Here is a 21,581-nt window from a genome sequence, read left to right on the forward strand (position 1 = left end):
AAAAGACAGGCAATTAGTATGATTTAGATTCAAGCCCCTGTGGCTCTAAGGCAACCCATTTCAGCTGCATATTAAGCAACTGGATATTTTGCTTATCTCTGTATTAGAGTGTAAACTTTCTAAGGGCAGTGGCTGCATGTATGTATTTTCCTCGGTCCACTGCTCTCAGCGGGTGCTCGATGCACTCTGTGTTTCTGGCAGGGTGAAACAAGATCAGGGCTGATAGGTAGCAAGTTTTTCCCTGCTTACAAAGATGCAGATTTGATGATTTTTTGCAGTATAAATCACTGAGCAGAAGAACTGCCACTCAAACTTCACTCAGTTAAACAGGGGTGGGGATCAATAAGCTAAGAAATATCTTAAGTAATTACCAAATACAATTCTCTTAGAATTGCAAAGTTAAAAGTGACAGGGTCTATGGGTAATAAGAATGCTGCCATTAATAGGAATCTTCCTGTCAGTGCTGCTAATAGACAGCAAGTCATGTTTTGACAATAGAATATTTATGGTAGCAATAAACAGAACATTCACAGGAAGAATCTCATATGCCAAAGACACATTTTCTGCAGAATTGCATCTGTGCACTTTGTACCAAGGCCAGCCTCACTGCCTTTTAATTACATTCTAAAGAAAGAAAAAAAGATTAAGAGTGAATTTTTTTACTTTTTTCAATAAAGAAAAAAAATGAGAGTTCATCTGAATATTTATATTCCCCCATAGGAATTCAATTCAAAGCTAGTTATGGCCCTAAGAGGATCTGTAATTTTTTTAAAAAGGTAAATGGATACATCATGTTTATAACCTTCATTCTTCTCTAAGAGACCAGTGTTCATCTAAGTTGCACCATTTTAGTCGGGTGGCAGTACTAGGTTAGACTGCAGAGGCCTGCTGACAACAGTTCATAACAGTACATGTGGTAAATGGTGGTTAACAGTAACAGCAACAGTAGCAGAAGTCTAGAAGAGTGAGTAAGAGAATTTAATAAAGGTCACACATGGAATATGTAAGTGGTAGAGCCAAGATTCAAATTCAAAGTTAAAAAGTCTGTGTGACTTGAAAGTATAAGCTCTTTTCACTGGGTTATATCATATCCATTTGATTTTAAAGATGCCAAATGATTCTACAGAGATCATTAGCTTCTTGAGATACAACTGAAACTGGAACTAGGTCCCAGAAGGGACAGGGAAACCGTTCTTTCAGGAGACATCAATTCATCCAGGACTGAGCAAACTCCATAACTTGGCTGATGTTAATTACAAACAAAATGCTCAGAAGACTTCTGTCTGTATCCATGTGGTTATAAAAACACCAAGGAAGGTAAAGATGGCCTTACTGATAGTTAGCATGACAAATGGACAAAGGCAAGACAAAGTTGAAAGAATGCTGTATCTTAGAGATGGTCAAAAATTGGAAAATCTGTATCCTTTGAAAAGAAGGATAACCAAATTGAGAATGCCTTGGTTTCTTGTTATAGGTACCACACATGTTAGCAGCTAATGGGCACAGCAGCATTAAGTATGACTTAAATTTATGGTATCAAGTCTTTACTGAGTAGCGCCGTACTTCATCAATCCTAGAACACCACTGTTTATAAAAAAACATCATTCTTAAATGTGCTACTAACAAAGAAAAAGTGTTTTAAAATATCAATTATAAAATATCTTATTTACAGAACTGTTAAAATGTGATAAAATTTCTGTTTTAGAATCAAAGAAGTGATGTATTAGACGCATGACATTCACTAAGCACAAGAGAGTAGATAATGGTTAATCTAGGCAATTATGTAAAAGCCATACATTTTACAAATACTATAGATAGAATTAGATCCTGATGACAGAAGAAAGTTCACAGATAAGAAAATCACCTGTCAGAAATTACTGTAGGTATGATAGGTATATAGTATAATTACTGAAATATTTAGTTATTTCAAAAGTGGAATTATGCTCATGAACCCTACTAGACTAAAAAAATCCAAACAGGTATAGCCAAAATGAAACATCTTAAGGGATACTAATAACTACTTAAAAGGACTAAGAATTAAGGTTTAGTCGCTCAATAGGAAAGGTAACAATATATTCAAATGCCTGCTATGTGATGAAGTTTTGAAACTACAGGGAAAGGAAACAAAAGAGTCCTAATCCCTAATAATTTACAACCTAATAGGAGAGAGGACTAGCCAATACTAGGCTATATTATATTCATCCCCAGAAATATAGATAAGAACTAGGTGTCCAAGAACATTAAGAAAAAGAAAAGGAATGAAAATGAAGTATTTAGTAGCACCTACCATGTAACTGGGTCAGTAGTACCAGGTTCTTTATTATTGTTAGATAATATAGATACACTGTTACATATTTATCATCTTACTTAATCCTTACAAAATCCTAAGAGATAGATAATATTCCCTTTCTACAGATGAAGAAACTGAGCCCCATAGAAATTAAATGACTCATTCACGTTCTTTCAGTTAACACTGTGACTAAGGATTATAACTACTTTAGAATGGCTCTACCAAGTTCTTAGCTAAACCTGAAAATTTAAGAGAGACCTAAGTGAGTTACAATGGGTCAAATGAAGAGCACAGCACATGTGGTGATTCAGTGAAAGATAATGAAGGGTAAGGGGAAGGCAAAATAAATTTCCTTGGCCCAATTATTAAGTACAAATTGTGGTTTAGTGGTGGATCAGGAAATTAGTTATGGGAACTCAATAAGTCAAGTACCATTAAAGAACTCAAGTTTAAATCAATAATTTTACTTTGACCCAAGAAGTAAGTGGAAGTGATTCTGGGCTTTTGGGAAGAGAAATGATCAGGTCAAAACAATACTCGAGGAAGGTAATCTTGTGAAGTAAGAATCTATAAAGAACTGAGAGAAGGCCTGCATAAGTGGGCTACAGAAAAGGAGTAGAGGATTCTCACACTTGATGCTAGTATAAAAACAAACAAATAGAGCAGATAAATTATGAGATGACTTTTCCAAAGATGACAGAGACAGTAAACAAAGAAATAAATCAACATTTCTTTTGATGAGAAATGTTAATAGAAGTATGCCTGAGGGTTATAGCTGAAACTAGTTTTATTTAACATTCTGAAAACCATCTGGAGATGGTGATATTCACTGAAATAAAGCAATACATTTTAATACTGTTTCACAAAAGCAGAATTACTAGTGTTTATTACTAAATATTTCCTGTAACAGACATACCCAATTTTACTTTCATCCTCCACCCTTATTTCATTCTAGACCCTTGTTTCATCTTTCATCCTCTCCACCTCATTCAGGATTCACCAAATCTTGGTGTACAGGGACTATGGGAGATAGTCTCAGTCTTCAAGAGTTAGTCTGAAGCCAAATGGAAGGAATTCTTTAACAGATAACCCGAGGGAGCTTCATGGGCGTCCGGACTATGCACTTGCACAGGGTCCTGTGCTTATAAAGGCCTCTGCTTGGTTCAATGCTCTGCTGCTGAGGACTTGAAATTCTTAATCATTTATGAACAAGGCACCCCATATTTTCATTTCGTACTGGGCCCCGTGAATTATGTATGTGGCCCTGCAGTAACGTGAAGAAGTTATTAATTCTAAGAACTGTTGAAGTTAACATTATCAATAGGGTAAAATGAGTTTGGATAAATTCATGAATTAATGTAGAACTCTTTAATGGGGTCTGTGTATTAAAAGTTAAAGATATTTTGGGTTTTCTCAGACCTTTGAGGATGATGTAATAAGGGCAGCTACCAACAGAGGGCCTAACAGAAAATGAAATTTCCTTTCTCATTATTATCTATCTGAAACCCAGAGACATGTAACTGCTATAAATTTGAGTAAACGAACTGCAGTAGAAATACTGATCAGTTATTTTTCAAAGAAAGAAAAATTTGAAATAATGATTAAAAAACAAGCAGAATTTTGGATGAAACACTTGCCTCCCTCTTTCTCAGCGTGTAAAATAAGTATGTTTACTTGATTGCTCTGTATGACCCTTATTCGCACTCCAGTTTTCCTGGCAGCTTCTTTGTCCTAATCACTTAAACAATCTTACCCCTTTCCCATTTGGACAGAAACTAGAATTTATGACTGGAACACATTTCAAAGCAAGAAAAAGATCCCCAAGTATTAAACCTAACTGGGGAGGGCTGCCCCAGGACAGAGTCATTTCAACTCTGTGCCTGTTAGAAAAAGCTATTTAGAATCTGAAATTCTTGAAATTTAGTCTTGGAAATTTGAAAAGTACATTAAAAAAGTTACTAGACATATTTGCTAAATGTATCATATATGCCACATGTAAGGAATCTGCTGGGAAAACAAACTTTCTCTCAGGAAGGCCACTGGATTTTAAAGTTACAATAATCTTCCCAATTTAAAAAGCTTCAAATTTACCAACAGAAACCTTGGGGGTATATGCAACAAGGGCTTTCCAGTTAAAATTTGGGGACTTAACATAATGGTAGCCTCCTCACACATATTGCTATTTAGAAAACTAGACTATTCCTAAAAATGTCAAGTCTGCCTTTTCCAAGCAAAGACAAATTCCCTCAGAGAAGAGTGTATAGAAGAAACACCTGCCTTTTCTGTTTAGGACATTCGGTTCTATTTTCTAATTAACTTAAGGCAGAAGCCCTCAAAATATGGTCCTTGAGCCACCAGCATTACCTGAGAACTGATGAAAATGCAGACTTTCAGGCCTCAGTCTAACACCTCCTAAAACAGAAACTCTGGGGGTTGGGGTGGCGGAGGGAGTGGGGGTAGGGTCCAGCAGTAATCTGCATTTTAACAAGAACTCTAGTGATTCTGATTATCACTAAAGTTTGAGACTACTGCCTTAGGCAAGTAAACACAAGGCTTTTTAGCACTTCCTAAAAATGAGGATCTTTTGTAATTTCAATTTCCAAACAAAAATGAGGATCTTTTGTGATTTCAACTTTCGAACAAGCAGTCAGATACAAGAACACCAAAGTTCAGAGACTGGCTATGAGGACCATAAATAATGAGTAAGATTCACTATGAAGAAGAAAATAGAAAAAACAAAAGAATAATAAGTATTTGAAGACATGCATTGTGAAAGTAATAAGGAATAGTTTAAGATTTTATAGTAAGATAACATGCTTTTCATTTATTTGTTACTAGTATTTTATTATTTTTATTTTATTTTTTACTATTTATTTATTTACTTACTTATTTTGCTGTGCTGGGTTTTAGCCGTGGCATGCAGGATCTAGTTCCCTGACCAGGGATCAAACCCAGGCGCCCTACATTGGGAGCGTGGAGTCTGAACCACTGGACCACCAGGAAAGTCCCATGTTACTAGCATTTTAAATACAAACATTTTGAATATTAATATATAAACATTTCCATTTATAGAGGTCAACTTGTGATGATTTTTATCTTGCGTAACTGCTTCTATCGCTGAAGAGTGTCATCTTACTTTTAACACAGAAAAAACGTACTGCTTTAAAGTCAGGATTTAAAAACACATTACAATAAGGAAATCGATTAGAAACAACAAAACATGCATTAGGTAACCAGCAACTGCACTGAAATAGATACACCACTCACATATTCCATTATGTAAATGAATTCAAAGATATTTCATGACTGATCAGCTAGAAGGGACATAATGATTTATAATTCAAATAACTGAGCACTGAAATCAAATTGAGTTAATATATATTTCTAAATATGCAAACCTGAAATAATTGTTAAAAAATATAAATCAATGTACCCAAGTTGAAATTATGCCTATCCCTTGGTTTAAAATGCGATAGCTTTTAAACTTTTATCTAATAAGCTTTCTGAAAATATGATTTTTTATTAACTTCAAAAAAGAGTGCTCAAAAGCAATAAATGACTTGTAAAATAAAAGGTTATAATCTTAGGATTAAAGAATATATAAAAGATATAAGTGATAGGAAAGGATCTTAAATAGCAGATACAAATAAATTAGGCATTATGTAAATTACACAAAAAAGAATACAAATCAAATTAATTTTATATTAGATTTCAATTTCAACCTAAAAAACAGGGTACATCTATATATAGATATGTGCTATAAAGTAACATAGGCTTCTTTCCAGATAATACGGTCTCAAAGTAATACATTGTGAAAAGGCCAGAGTTTGCAATACTAGGAAGTACTTATAAACCACTTCATATGTTAGAAATAAAGAGTATTTCAGCATTATTATTAAAAAAAATACAGGTTGAGTTTTTTTTTTTAATAAGAAAAAATACATATCTTAAAAAGCCAAAATGACCACTGGAATTGGGTTGTACATCACTTTCCAGTAAAAAGGAAAAACAGCCTGGACAGGTGTAATTTATCATTTTTCTGATTTAATATCAAAGAAATATATTAAAATAATAAAAAGAATCCTGAAATCCTCAAAATTTGTAGTGATAAATAGCCCTCCCTGTCTTTATTGCATTATACCTACTAACAGAAATATTGCATGGTGGATTTTGCCAGACAAGGACGATTATTTTCCAATAAAAAGTTGCATATTAAATTCCAGCACAAAAGTGGGTGTCTAATACTTTGGAAATCTTTTATGGTTTGCCAAGGAACACAATTTTAAACTTAACTAATACAAACATATTCCTGAAGTGAACCTACATTAAAGATTTCCATCCAATGCCACCCATTTTCAGAATGTTGTCCTCATATTAAAATACCAGCTAATCTTAGTGGTTAGCTAAACCAACGCTTATTTTTCACAACTCCTATATACTTGATAGCTAACATATAAAAGGCAATCTACATGCTTCTTTCTCATTGGTAGAAACATTACAAAAGTAGCAACTATAATCTAATAAGGAAGAATGATTCTGGCTTTACATTTTTAAAATCTGCTAAAGAGAAACCTAAACATCTAATGCATAATGGAAAATCTTATTTTAGAGTAAATAAGATGTTGATTTGGTAGAGGAAATAATCAAAGAAGTGGGCAAAAAGCTTATAATTCCCTTTCTGTTACATCTTCGTGCCTCTTAACTAGTGAAAATAATATTTATTTCAATTGAAGAACACTGAAGAAATATTGACTCTCAGGAATTCAATTTTTATAAAATAATATTTTTAGAACATTTTGATCATCTTAAAATTAGTTACGTCTTCTTTTAAAATAAGAACGTCCTGACAATTATGAAAAATCATGGATTAAACATACATGGTTTGCATACTTTCTTATGTATCCATTGATAAACCTGGGTGGGTATAAACATAACCTTATAAATAGTTAAAAATCTATATATCCATATAAAACTCAACTGTGACTCTGAATAAAATGTTTCAAATTATGTAGCTAATATCAATATTTCAAAATTATGTATTTACAGAGAAGGCTAAATCAAAGGCTTTTTTGTTTAAAAAAAAACACTTGAAAAATTATAAATAAGGAAAATACCTGGCCAACAGAATGCACTTGTGAGGTTGTTTATGTACATTATCAGATATAGTAAAAAGGATATCCAACAGAAAGGTCATTTAGGAACTGAAGAGTCCTTGAAATTACAGGCTCACATCTTCCCCAGTATTTAAGGTTTGTAACACTAAATATGAAAAAAAGTTTTTAATTATAATAAAGGTATTTGCTTGTGTAGGGAGAACATGGAAATACACATACATTCATGTAAGTTAGATGACCTAAATCAGAAACATCTCATGAAGTGGGTTTAAATACCAATGGAACATTTTCTATTCTTTTTATAGCATATTCAAAATTATATACAATCAATGCGCAATGAACACTGCTCTCCAAATGGTGTGTTATTCTATAAATTTAGTTTCGTAAATTAAAAAGTTGCCTAAATGTTTCACAAAAGAAACATTAAGTTTGTATCCAACACAAACATAACAGGGAGTGACAACAGGAGTTACAAAGGAAGTCACATAGAGATTCACAGTTACTGCCGAGAAATGAACTATCAAACTTGCGGTTCCAAAACTCATTTCTTATGATGATGATTGTTTTTTGTGGTTCCAAAACTCATTTCTTATGATGATGATTGTTTACCTAGCTTTGTTCTCTGCAAGTAAGACAGTGCTACCTATCTGTTACCTAGATGAAGTAAGATGTCAAGTGGAGGCATAGACGTTTAGGCTAAGTGTACAAAGTTACGTCTATGGCCAGAAACTAGTTAATTCTGCTAATATTATAAGGATAATTTAAGGACAGTTTCTATGAATATGTCTCCAATAGCCAAAGTTTTTTTTTTAAGGACTTTTATTGAGGTATAATGACATACAATAAACTGCATATATTTAAAGTGTATAGTTTGATATATTTTTTCTTATTAGTAATGCATATATGGCAATCCCAATCTCCCAATTCATGCCACCCCAATCCCCCCCCCCCACCTTCCCCTCTTGATGTCCATATGTTTGTTCTCTACATCTGTGTCTCTATTTCCGTCTTGCAAACTGGTTGTTCTGTACCATTTTTCTAGATTCTGAATGTATGCATTAATATACAATATTTGTTTTTCTCTGACTTCACTCCGTATGACAGTCTCTAGGTCCATCCATGTCTCTACTATAATGTCCCAATTTTGTTCCTTTCTACTAGCCAAAGGTTTCTATTGGAATCAATGACTGCCCTGTCTGAGGGCAACCAAATCTCTCTCGATGATTCCAATTTGCAATAATCTCCTGAATTGGTCTTTAAAACTGAGTATTTTCTTTTAATTAAAAAAAAGGCTGTCCAATTGAACTGAAGAGTCAAAATCTTAACTTTCTAAAACCATGTTTTGATATTGCATACTGCAGTTGTATGGATACCTTGAGAAATAACAATGTCTTTTGGATGGTGAATTTTTTTTTTGTTGGATGTGAATTTTAAATATGTGAAATTAAGTTTCAGATAAGAACAATGCTACCATTCTAAGAAGTAAAGCATAATTTAAAAAGTCTCTTATTAAAAATTAATATTTACAAAGAGATTTAAGCACACTAAAGAGATCAAAGCATCATAACAAAAGAAAAATCAAAGAACCAAAGCAGGGACTCACATTTTCGTCATGAATGTTTCTAAAACATGGTTGTCATCTGTTATTCCTAAGACTTCTGACATACGGGCATACACCTGCATGAAAACATTTAATTGTTAAAAGCTTTATCATTAACATATATTTGCAAAAGACTATTCAAATTGAACAAATGTAAAGATTTAATGCGCTGTCCACACTGATGTAGGGAACGAGTGGGAAGAACAAATTAAGAATTTAAAAAAATTTTTATAATTTAAAAATTAACTGTCCTCTTTTTCTTCCAGGAAGCACCTCGCTTATTTTGAAATATATACACACCTATATAAACCCACATTCACATACTCATTTTATTCCCAGCATACCACATAATTTTTTTTCTCAAAGTGGTAATAAACCACCTCTTTCTCAAAGATGGGCATACGTATGTAAAGGGCTGGGAAGTGGAGTGCCTCAACAAAAGATTCTAACATTTAAAAAATTTCCATTTATTCCGGATTTTAGCAAGCCATCAAATAATTCAGGATTATGTTAGGCAGTTATAAAAATAAGGATTTCAAAAATAAGAGGAAGGTAAAGAATTTATAGAAATTCTCCTCAAATATCTCTCAATAAGCTCCCCCAAATATAGAGATAGGTCTTACTTTCCACGCTGAAACTGAAATCCCAGGCTCAGGGATTCTCTGCTGAATACATCGGGGCCTGAGAATCCACTAAGCTTCCCATTAGGGAGTGCTGGTTGCAGAGTTTGGGGTGTAATATTTCAGTCCCAACCCAAGCCACACTGAGCTTATAAACACATATCCCACTGTAAGTGGGAAAATGCCACTGGCAGCCAATGGAATATTCCCTAATAGCCTGGCCAAGCTGAGAGGTGGGCTGACACCTTCATGCTCCCTGATGCTCTGGTGTGATTCCAGGTTATCTCTGCCAGGCACCAGCTGTATGGGATTTCTCTTCTCTGATTCCATCCCTTGTGATTGTGTTCTCTTACTTTTTCCTGATCTGCCTATTTCCTATGGTATGGCAATTTAGCTTTCACTCCTTCTGCCTTTTGCTTTTCATATGTAAACACTACCTTGATATAATGTCATAGGTTGTGAAGGTGAGATAAAAATCACAGGACACCACAAAGCATCCAGAGTTACATGGTAATACAGGGGAGGAAAGCTGTTCATTGCAGAGATCTCATATTTGGATTTTAAACACTATTCAACCAGAAGCTTGTGTTCCAGGTTTTTGACTTTAAGTCCTATGACCAACAGAGTGAATCACAGGGAGAAAGACGGGGGCGGGGGGGGGGGGCAGGTGAAATAAGGGGCAGAAAGGTAGAGGGGCGAAACTGGGGGAGAGAGAAAGAAAGGAAGATTGAGATTCAAATTCCTGTTGCCTCTTAGGCTAACTTCTGAGCCCTAATTGAAAAGCATTTCAATTATGGTATCTGTGACTTGGTTCACGAGAGGAGGAGTTCATCTCTTCTTGTAAGATCAAAGCTATCACTGTTCCTATAAGATGTTTGCTGGGAAGAGGGAACTAAAGAGAAAACGTAGGGAAGTTAGTTACCACCAAATCCTCAATCATCAGAAACCTTTAAGGTTCAAAGGAAGAATGGTTGTAAAAAGGGAAGCTTCCCTTACTTCGACATGATCCAAAAGCTCTCTCATGAATGGGAATAAATTGGGTCCCTTGGGAAATCTGATGTTGATGTGATTATGGCACACAAGGCCCTTCACAACTTGGCCCCAATCTACCTCATCTTCTATCATTTCCCTCAACCTGAAGTCACAATGAAATACCATGAAATACTGAGGCTTCTCATGCAATTACAGATCTCTCTGAGTTCACGTGCTGTTCATTTTTCCTGAATTGGCCTTCTTCCTTCTCTTCCCCTGATTCTCTTTCAAAGGTCATCTCTGAAGCCTTCCTTCCATTTCCTGGTAGGGTAAGCTGTACTCTCCTTTATATGCCTATAGCGTCCGGTCCATTCCTCTAGTGTGGTGCTTTTCACATTCTAATTGTTTGGGTGTCCATCTCCCCTACTACACTGTATTTTTGTAAAATAAAGTTTTACATTTTCAAGACTTTATACATGCTATTTTTCATGGCAAAGATCACATTAATCATCTTGATTTTACCCATGCCATAATGAATAATAAAAACATAACAACAATGTGATTTTAAATATTTAAGACATTTAAACATATTAAAAATATTTTGTTAATTGATAGTTCCTACAAGGAAGTTTTCTGTTGTGTCTCCAGCATTCAAGAAAGAAGGAATCTAAGGAGGCAGATCTGTTGTGCTCTGCTGTCAAAACAGCTTCCCAAAGCATCAGCTTTGACCCAATAAGATACTGGAAAAAACAGTCAACATTGACACATGGCAGTGCTTTAATCCACAATTATCCTTGTAACTTGCACCATTCCTTTTATCATCCATTAGCTTTGATTCCCATTATCCCATCTAGAACTGTGTCAATGCTTTTGTCCCTAGGGATTTCTCTCCACTACTAGGATCTGACAGTCAAGCTTGAGCACTAAACAGGATCATTACCTCTTAAATCCACTTATCTCATCTACTGAATAGTAAATTGAAAAGCTCATTAAGAGCAACAATCTGATTTGTTTTCACGTGTGACAGGGTCATTTAAAATCAATGTATGATTACTGCATTTCTTTTAAAAGACTGTCTCACATTTTCCAAGGCACCTTATCATTCAGAGAGCATGCAGATAATATGAAAATGTCTTCAAACATTTGAAATGTAGTTATACCACAGACATACATAATTTGGGGCTGAGGACAAATTTGTCCAGTGAGGAAACACCTATAAAACCGTTCATCATAAAGCACAAGTCAATGAAAGTTTTCTACAGAAAAAATTCTAACACAATATTTATGGGTTTTCAACATTTTCTAAAACTTCTATCACTTCACCAAAAATAATTTTTATGACAGCAAGAAGAAACTACATCACAACACATACTCATTTTAAGGAAAGATACAGGAGTTGGCATAGGAATGCAAGAAAAGGAAAAAAGCTCACTTTTAGTTCATAGATTCCTGATCTTTTATTTCATAATCAATTAAGATAATTTGAAAAAAAAAGATAATTTGATCATAGTGAAAAATGAGTAAAAATCTAGAAATAAGAGACTAAGCCCATTTGTGTTGTCTATCCTTCTCTGAAGGATACAGTGAAGTTGAATAAATCGTTATGCCTTTGGTTATGTGTTTCACATAATCAGCGATGCACACATTGTGACCTAGTTTCTGCCTATCAGCCTGTGCCTTCCTCCCTCTCTTCCTTCTTTTTTTTTTTTTTAAACATGCCTGTATTTCTCTATTAGACTACAAACTTCCTGAGGGCAGAGATGAAGCTCCGTCTTTTATCTCCCATGCCTAATACTCAATTAATGTTTGTTAAATGAATAATAAGAGTGTAATGTTAAAATGTGCATTTTGGCTGATTCCATTTCATTCATAATTTTTTAACAAAAGGAAAACAACCAATAAAAGGTGTGTTGTTTTACGAAGAACTTTTTTTCTGTAAAAGTAATATATTCCAAACTCCACTGACTCAGGTGTCCACTGGTAAAGTTTTGTTATTTAAAAAGATGTAGTTCTTTAAAATTATTATTTTTAACTTAAGTATAGTTGATTTACAATGTTGTGTTAGTTTCAGGTGTACAGCAAATTGATTTAGTTATACATATACATATATATATATGTCTGTTCTTTTCCAGATTCTCTTCCATTATAGGTTATTACAAGATATTGAATATAGTTCCCTGTGCTATACAGTAGGTCCTTGTTGTTTATCTATTTTACATACAAAAATATGTAGCTTCAATGCTTAAATATTTCTGGAAGAAGCTCTCTCTGTAGATTCATTAAGAAGAACTCTCTCCCCCTCTTTGGATACTCAGAGCATCCACTGCTGCTGGCCTGTTAGAGGCACTTCTCATATAATAGAATATGATCTTGTTGTAGTATTAATTTTCCATGTTAATATCTGTTTCCTCCATTACTTCAAACATGTGCTGCCTGAGGGCAGGGAAAATATTTATTTCTCTTTACATCTCCAGAAGTACTTAGAACAGTGTCTTGATAAACTTGCTAACATAGAAAAAACATAGGCTTTGGTCCCAAAGATAACTGGATTTGAATTCTGCCACTAACTAGGTGTTACTTAAAGTCTCTGAATCTTAGTTTCCTATCTGAAAAACAGGAATAATAATAAAACCTACTTTACAGGCTTTTGGGAAGACTAAGTGATGATACCTAACACAGAACCTGGCATTTAGCAGCTACTCAACAAATGCTGCTTCCCTTCTTACCCACTTTCACGGACCCCTTCTAATAGTAGGTGTTGGTACTGTCAGCTACTACCTTTCCAAGAGAAAATTAAATTACATAAAAAATAACAGAAGGGTAACAAAGTGCTTACCTTGAAGATTTTCATACAGAAAAAAGGTTAATAAAAACAAAACCTTAAAATTTGTTATTAACTTTGAAATCTTGATGTATATTTTAGTCAATTAACACATTCTAATCATGGTCAGAAATGGCATTTGTTAAAGGCATAAAGCTTCAAAATTGCATGATACAAAACCAAATTCTTTCTGCTTCTAAGTAGTTATTGTCTTAGAAGCTAGAAAAATTATCCATTTTAATCAGTCATCCATCTCTCTGGCTCTTGAAATACAGGAAGTCATCAGAAATGCAAGAAAGTATCATTATTACAGATATAAGAAGGCATGATCCTAAAAAACTGTTTTAATATGTTTTCTTATCTCTTCATTTTACTACGAAGCTTCTTTTACACTTCAGAAAAGAGCATTTGGATATGTATATAACGCTTCAGTGATCCAATGTGTTCTTTAACCTCTAAACTAACTAAGTGACAAATATTGCCTGAGCACATGCAGGTAGTTGAAATGATATTATATCTGGTTTTCAAAAAAGAAGCCAGACAAGATAAGAAAACCAGACTAGGGAATACACATACAAACAGCAATAAGATTTTGAGCTGTAAATTTAATTTAATAAAGAATAAAAGCATGTGCTGTGATAATTTTTTAAATTGCTTTCTTTTTCGAATCCGAATCCTTGGTCTTGGGTATCTGCAGCGTTGTCTCTAACATTCTGGTTATAACTTTGAAGAAACTAATTATGTCAATCCTTAAATTTGAAGTAGATTACAGAACTGGGAAACCCAGAATATTAGTTCCTAAAGGTTGTATGGATATATAATGACAGTCACAGAAATTCAATAACAACCCTCTATGAAATGTACTCAAAAGCACCACATGAAACAAATTAAAAAGAACAATGAATCTCTCATTGTGTGCAAATAAGAAAATAAGAGAAAACACTGGTTCTAGAGGTTTTCATAAGAGTTGTTATAATGAATTAAGATTTTTGATAATGAATCTTCAGAAAATTACAATAAGTTAATACCCTTAGGCCTTCTATAAATGTTTAAGATGTTATAACTTCTCAAAGAGCTTTCATAAGCAGGCTCAGTGCAGAAAATTAGCAGTGCTGTGGAAATCAACAACAAAGTATTTTGCCATCAGATGATATACTTTCCTGAACCAATTTAGTATAAAAAATTCACATCCAATAATATAAAATTGATACCACAAAAATTTTAAAAACTCACAACTGTGAATTTTAAAGCATTGTTTTAATCTCTTGAAATGACTTATAAATCAAGATTTTTAACTGAATGTAATTTGGTAAAACAAAACCTGTCACTGGAAAGGATTCAATATAATAAAAGCACTAACATTCCTTAGAAAAAGAATTTTGGAACTGAGTGTGAACTCACTTAGGAGAGTAAGAAACCAATTTCCATATTTTTGTCTTAGGCTTCAAGTGCCCTTGAGGCCAATGTAGTACTTGCTATATGAGATCCATTAAAGAGAAAGGGAGGGGAGGGAGGAAAAGGAAAGGTGTAAGAGGAAACTAATAGAGCATTTAATGACTTGGATCTAAACAGTTTTGGTACTAAAGATATTGAGCTCTCTCATTAATGTTTGAAGCAGAATAAAATATGATCATCACAATTAACTTGTGACCACATCAAGAGAATTAATGGTACAGACATCATTGCTGCATATCAAATACATAAATTTGGTGATACTGATTAGATCCACATTAATCCCGGCTAATTTTTCCATATCATTTAAAATAACATCACAAAATACGGGACCAAAATTTAGGTAAAAAAAAAATCTTTTGCCAAAATTTAATTTTAAAACCGTAATTTACATTGGAAACCAAATGGTAAAAGGTTAGGAATCTGCTTGCCTCATTCAGAGGAATACAGAATGACATCTGATAAAGAAAAGCTGGTCATGGATATGTAAAATAAATATGAATGTTAAGTATTTATTTCAATTAGAATATCTGAACCTACCATCTGTGGTGGCCATCTTGCTAAGGGGACATGTACCTAACAAATCTCTTAAGAGGCGTTCCCAATCTGCTTGAATAAGCTATTGTATAAGAAAACTTGGAGCGACCACTTTGGCCTCACATTTCCTTCGCTCCACATCCTGTGGCACAAAGCATGAACTCAGCAGGCTGGGGTGCAGGGCTGCCTGCTGCCTTGTGATAATCCCCTCTCCCAGTAGGGGCCTCCACTGATGCATGGCTAAGAACATGCTTCCTCTTTTGCTTGCACCCCAGCGGGGTTTCCATTCCTAACTTGGGCCCAAATCCAGACTGCTAAGGAAGGGCTCCAGATGCTGCCAGAGATATTTTTGGATCAGTTTCTAAACAATCATTTATTAGAAAGAGGAGCACAGGTACAGTGTGAAAACCAGCAATACTGGTAATTTTGGAGAGATTCTTTCCCTCCCACCCCTGACCAGATCTAAGGTCTAACTACCACCTGTTCAACAGAAGCTGGCTGTTTGCCTCATTTTCCTTCAGGGAGCCACTGACTAAGGATCTCCACCAGCATGAACCTAATGTCTCCCGACAGGCCTTCACTAGCCAAGAGGGACCTGGGTCGAGAGCACCAGTTATTGGTCACAGGATACACAGTCCATAGAAAGACTCCTGTGGTGCAACCAGCTGAAAGCCAACTAGAGAAGATGGGGAGTGTACATTTGTCCTGACACAGCTCTGCTCCTGCTGGCTGCCAACTCACTCCCTATCTGGGGCCAAGCTTCTGTTAAACTAGTCTTCTGTGGCTAAAGCCATGGTAAAGTCTTGGGTAAATATATTATCTTTCAAAGCTCATACAATAAGAAGCTAACCATGGCTATGGCACAAGGCTATTGGAAGAAGGCTTGACTAATTCTGGCAGAAGGTTTTCAGATCATGGTTTGAAGGGGCACTTCAGGCATTTGATTTATAATTCTTTGCAATAGCAAATTTATAAGATGACATGATTACACTTTGGAGCAAAGAACTGATGCTGGATGAAGTTTGTGAGAGGGTGATGGTAGAGGTGGGGAGCTGGGAAGCAGAAGATTTTGTTTAATCCCTTATACCACTCAAAGGTGTCAGCCAGAAACATATTCTGGCATAAGAGATACATGTGCTCTATATACTGTTCAAAAGAAGATGCTATCCAATGTAGTCAAATACAACTTTCTCCTTCCATGTATGAATAACTGGTTAGAACTGGCCACTTCAGAAATGTTATAATCAAGAAACGTAGGCTGCTTTCACACTATGCAATCACACTAAACAGAGGCTTCACAGCTAATACTGGTTGTTAGCTGACTATTGAACATTTGGTTATAAAACACGCACATGTAGGATTACATAGTGCATAAAAAGGGAATCAAGACAAAGCACCCCTACACGTATCACTGTGCATGTGCCTATTTTAATAAGAATCTGGGGCTGTGGTGAGACAAGCATAAGGACTGGTGATCCACCACAATAACCAGCAGCTCAACTCACCTTAACTACTTTCCAAGCCTTCTCTGGAACTCTGGACACATCACTCCTCAGGCGTACCACCTAAAAAGCACAGAGTTTAGGGACCCGCCACCTGGCGTTAGGGATGAGGGAAGAACAGAAGGTCTTCCCAACTTCAGATACAGGGAGAGTGTGGCTCAGGATCTTTGTGGCTGTCACTTAAAATATTCATGGGACTTTGATTTTATTCTAGAGGCTGTGAGCAGAGGCATAGTGAAGTGCTTTTCAAAGCCTGGAAGTGGTTATATGGATTACAATGGGTTTGCTTCCATGAGATAATTCAAGAAACCAATTACTAAAGGAGAGCCCTAAAAAAGAACAAACTATAAATAATACCTGACAGAACTATTTTTAAGAATCTTAGTACTGTTGTTTCCCATGAGGCGCTCACATTATGACAGTGTGGCAACTGGGGCTGATGATGTAAGTAGGCCGAGTCAACTTCTGATGGGTAAAAGTGTATGTTTAATAAATGAAACTCATTTCTGTCATCATTCAGAAAGTAAGCAAATCATACTGAGTCTTCCACCACTTAATCTAACTCTTGCACACACACTCTGCCTCCACATTGCCTCTCTGAAACATTTCCCGTTTCCTATACCCAAAACAACTTCTGCCCCTTCCTCCTGTGCGCCACTCAACTCTCTATCCCTTTAGGAAGGACAACCTGACACAAAGAATAAAGGAAGAAAGGCCCACGGAATGAAAAAAGGGCTGCCAATGATATTTTCCATATATTTACTACTCTGCCGAATCTGCTATTTTCATTTTTCATTATATTCTCAAACTTTACTCAAAAACGTTGATCCTACAGTCCTTCGTATCTTTTACTTCCTGTCTCTCACACTAGACTAGTTAGCGAACGCTTTAATTTGCCCTACATGCAATGGATCAGAATTCACCTTCTGATGGCCTACTGACGTCTTCAAACACTAATATCTTCAAACGCTAATAAACACTTCAAACTTTCTCTGAGGAGGCAATATATGCAGCAATAGGCTAAGTACTGCTTCCATCCTAGTCTTCCTATTGAATACTTTTATGTTGAAAATTAGCTATAACATATGCAAAAGTCTAACTGGTGAACAAAGACAACATGCAGTTGCCCAGGAAGCATATTCTTCTCTCAACAAGAAGACAGAAATGAGCAAGTTGAGTACATATTTTAGGTAACTTCAACTAAGGAGAATGCAGGTGCAGTGCAATGCACATGGGATTTTGAGTGAGACTGCTACTTGCTAGCCTAGCACAGTGCTTGGCAGGTAACAGGCATTCAATAAATATTTTATTTAATGAATTAACTCGATAATTCAAGTTAAATTAGCCTCTAAGAGTCTCGGTTTCTTCATCTGTAAAATGGAAAGAATAATACCACAACGAGTAACATCACAAATTAGAAGGCAGTCTACTGAAATGGTTAAATAGATTCTGAAGCCCAGCACTAGTTGGATTCTACCACTTACTGAGTGATTTTGAACAAGCTGCTTACCCTCTACACCTTAGTTTTCTCAAATATAAAATGAGGATGATAGTAGGATCTAATTTACAGAATTTTTGAGAGGACTGAAGTAGTTAACATATTCAAAGCACTCACAACAGTCCTGGTACATGGTAAAAATTTCCACAAAGTGCTGGCTATTATTATTATTGTCATCAAATGCCAGCACAGTGTAAGAAACACTCGGGAAGTTTTTAGCACACAGTATGCACCAAATAAACATTGAGCTAACAGCCACTAGAACAGGTGGGTCAGTAAATGGCCACTATCATTATTCACTATTATTATTATGATATAGTTAAACATTAGCCTGGCATTAAGATTATGAGGCAGGCACCAAGATGACAGTCCCTTTTATTTGTGCTTTATCTGGACTAGATGCTGGAAAATAGATATTTGTTCTAAACTGGCACGTGAGTAGCTTTAGTAGTGGTTAAAGAAGAGTGATTAGAGGGGAGAAGGCCCCAATGAAAAACAGCCTAACTCCTAATCTTCTATCTATAACTTTCGTAACTTCTATTTTACAAAGGAGAAACAGGAAATGTGATGACAAAGGAGACAGGAGGAAAACAGAATGCTGTGTGATACCAGGCGATGTTTTATCCCAAGGGCTGTGTATAACCTAAGTTCCTGATTTCAAAGCCCTCATCTTCCTTTTTAGAGTCGTCACAAGTTCCTGTTCCCTGTCTGCAGGGTAAGTTCTCATCTCATGGGGTAAGCAGATGATTTACATCCCTGGGTTCAATACAATATTAAAGTCTTCTGAATTCAGGTAAACACGTCCATCCAATTCTCTGAGTTTTCTTTGATAAATTAAATGCACACAGACTAAGGGTTCCAGAGGATCATCATTAGAGTTTTAAATTATCAAAAAAAGTCTTTGTGTGATAGGCCCAGTAAGAACAGAAAGGGGCTGCCTTTCATATATGAATACAATATTGATCTCTGACACTAGGCCATGGGTTGAGTTGCTTCTACAGCAGGGAGGATTTTATCAAGTATCTAGGATCTAGCCTCAGTTCTCTTGTGACTGATGGCTAGCCAGAACTAGAGGTCCAATCTGTGGTTGTAGAGACGAGATTTTTTTCTTGGGAAGTAAAATAGCAAATATGGGGATGAAACTTGTGATGATAGTCTTATCCATCATTACACTTAAAACTGATCATGCCTGGACTCATACCTAAATACATACATAGGTAATGTGATACACTGGAAAGCAAACTTGGGTTTAGGGTATGATGATTTGGCTGAAAACCCTAGGTCTGACACTAAAGTTTTTAACCTTCCTGAAACACTTTTTCATATTCTGTAAAATAAAGATAATCCTACCTACTAAAGAGAATATTGCTGAGAAGACTAAATGAGAAAATGTAATACATAATGCCTCAAAGTGGAGTTAAGCACGAAGTAGAAACCCAATATGCGTTAGAGTAAGGTTGGAGATAAACATGATCTCAAATGCTATTTCCTAGGTATTTCTCAGTCTACTTTACCTGAAAATACATAATTTGTCACTTATAGCATGGATAATGTTTTAATACCCAGTGCCTTGAATTTAAGGAACTTCAGGAATGTTAATGTTGGAGTGTATCCTGTAAGTAAGGCAGCTGCATCTGCTGGGGAGAGTGGTATTATATAGCCCATGTCTCAGAAATGCAAATAACCAGAAAAAAAGGGACAGTTGAAAACTGGGACCAACAAGCATGAAAGCATTTCTAATAAGTCACTAAAGTGAGTTAAGAGGCAGTATGGAAGGAAGTGGTCACGTACACTTGGAGACAGGAAAGGACAATAAGTGGCTGAAGGCTTAAAAAAAGGGGTTAAAACAAAAGTTGAAAATTGCAATTCCTCAGTAAACATAAAGCCACCAGTGCACTAAGGTATTTGGCACTCTACAGCATTGTCTATGCTTTTGCAATTTTCTTCATCAAAAGGTGTGGGACACTGTCCATGGAAATGCATTTCCAATTTTGTAATGGGAGTCAATCAGAAAATGTAATTCACATTGGAGAAAGTTGTTTTAAAGCCAACTTTGCTTAAACACATCTATTCAGTAAAGCAAGGGACACTGGCACTGGGGAGACATGCAGGCCTAAGGGAAAACAAAATCCCAATAAGTAGCCAAATGTGCTTCTATTATTTCAAGATTCCTTCAACAGAAACATTATGGGAAGATAAAAATGAGGAAAACACTGAACTGAACTAATTCAAAGTGTTAAAAAATATTTTGCATTTATGTTTTATAACCAAGTGCTTTTCCCACATTTGTCCCAAGGCAGCAGATGAAGCACTATATTCACCATTGCTAATACTAGCAATTGGAACATGCTCTTTGGCAAGGCAGAAATAAGATAATTGTTCAACTTAGGCTGGCTTTTCAGAAATACTGGAAGCATTGCCTGTAATTATAGACATCTGTCACTGCTAGCCACTCAGTACTAACCCTGACATCAATATACAACCATAGCACTAAACTGCCTGCAGGCATAGCAATGCAGACCAGATACGCTAGGCAGGCAATCATCTGCTTCATCCAAACTATCTGTCAAAGGTTCCCAACCACAAATAGCTCCTACATTTTGTATCCTTAGGATAATATGTTGATTTATTTTAGATTCTCTAATATTTACAGCCTAGGCCATCTACTAAAATAAAGAAACAAAACTTATGGCTAATGGAGGCAGTTACTGTTCACAGTCATCATAAAAGGTCATAGCTCAACCCTCAAATGTTAAAAATTGATGGCAGCTTTAACCATGTGCTATCATACAGATGTTTCCTTTTGTAGAGGCAATTATTTTCAATAGCAATTCAAAATGGTAACTACAATCTTTCATCAGCAAGTATGTTGCCACATTGATCTAATAGAAATGCTCATATTTTAAAAGCTTTTTTGAGAAGGAAAGGTAAGTTTCAGTGATGAGTACTGAAGAATCCAGATTGTCAGTCTGGGTTAAGCTGTACATATAATACTGTATCTGGAAACATTTTTTACATACACAAATGATGCAATGTCTGAAAACTAGGGAATGATGTTGAAGGATAAAATACTTGGTTAATGAATGAGTCAACTGACATATAATCTTGCTGGGTGTAAAGCTTATTGAAATATACATGTACATCTACATTCATATTTTTAAAAGCCCAAAGACAC

The 21,581-nt window shown here is 35.4% G+C and overlaps 1 protein-coding gene across 16 annotated transcripts in view; it reads right to left on the reverse strand.

Moving 5' to 3' along the window:
• Positions 1-21,581, reverse strand: part of RANBP17 (RAN binding protein 17) — a 348,910-nt gene that overhangs the window by 98,513 nt on the left and 228,816 nt on the right. For all 16 annotated transcript variants that reach the window (XR_009052817.1, XR_009052822.1, XM_057729240.1 and 13 more), the window contains 2 exons: positions 9,008-9,081; positions 7,469-7,549 (listed from right to left, as the gene is read on the reverse strand). Coding sequence is in view for 14 of the 16 variants with exons in the window: in XM_057729240.1 (XP_057585223.1) it covers positions 7,469-7,549; positions 9,008-9,081 (155 nt within the window). In the remaining 2 variants the exon portion in view is untranslated. The remainder of the gene's footprint in view (positions 1-7,468; positions 7,550-9,007; positions 9,082-21,581) is intronic.

Source organism: Hippopotamus amphibius, chromosome 1 (genome assembly GCF_030028045.1).
Source record: "Hippopotamus amphibius kiboko isolate mHipAmp2 chromosome 1, mHipAmp2.hap2, whole genome shotgun sequence".
NCBI classification, from domain to species: Eukaryota; Metazoa; Chordata; class Mammalia; order Artiodactyla; family Hippopotamidae; genus Hippopotamus; species Hippopotamus amphibius.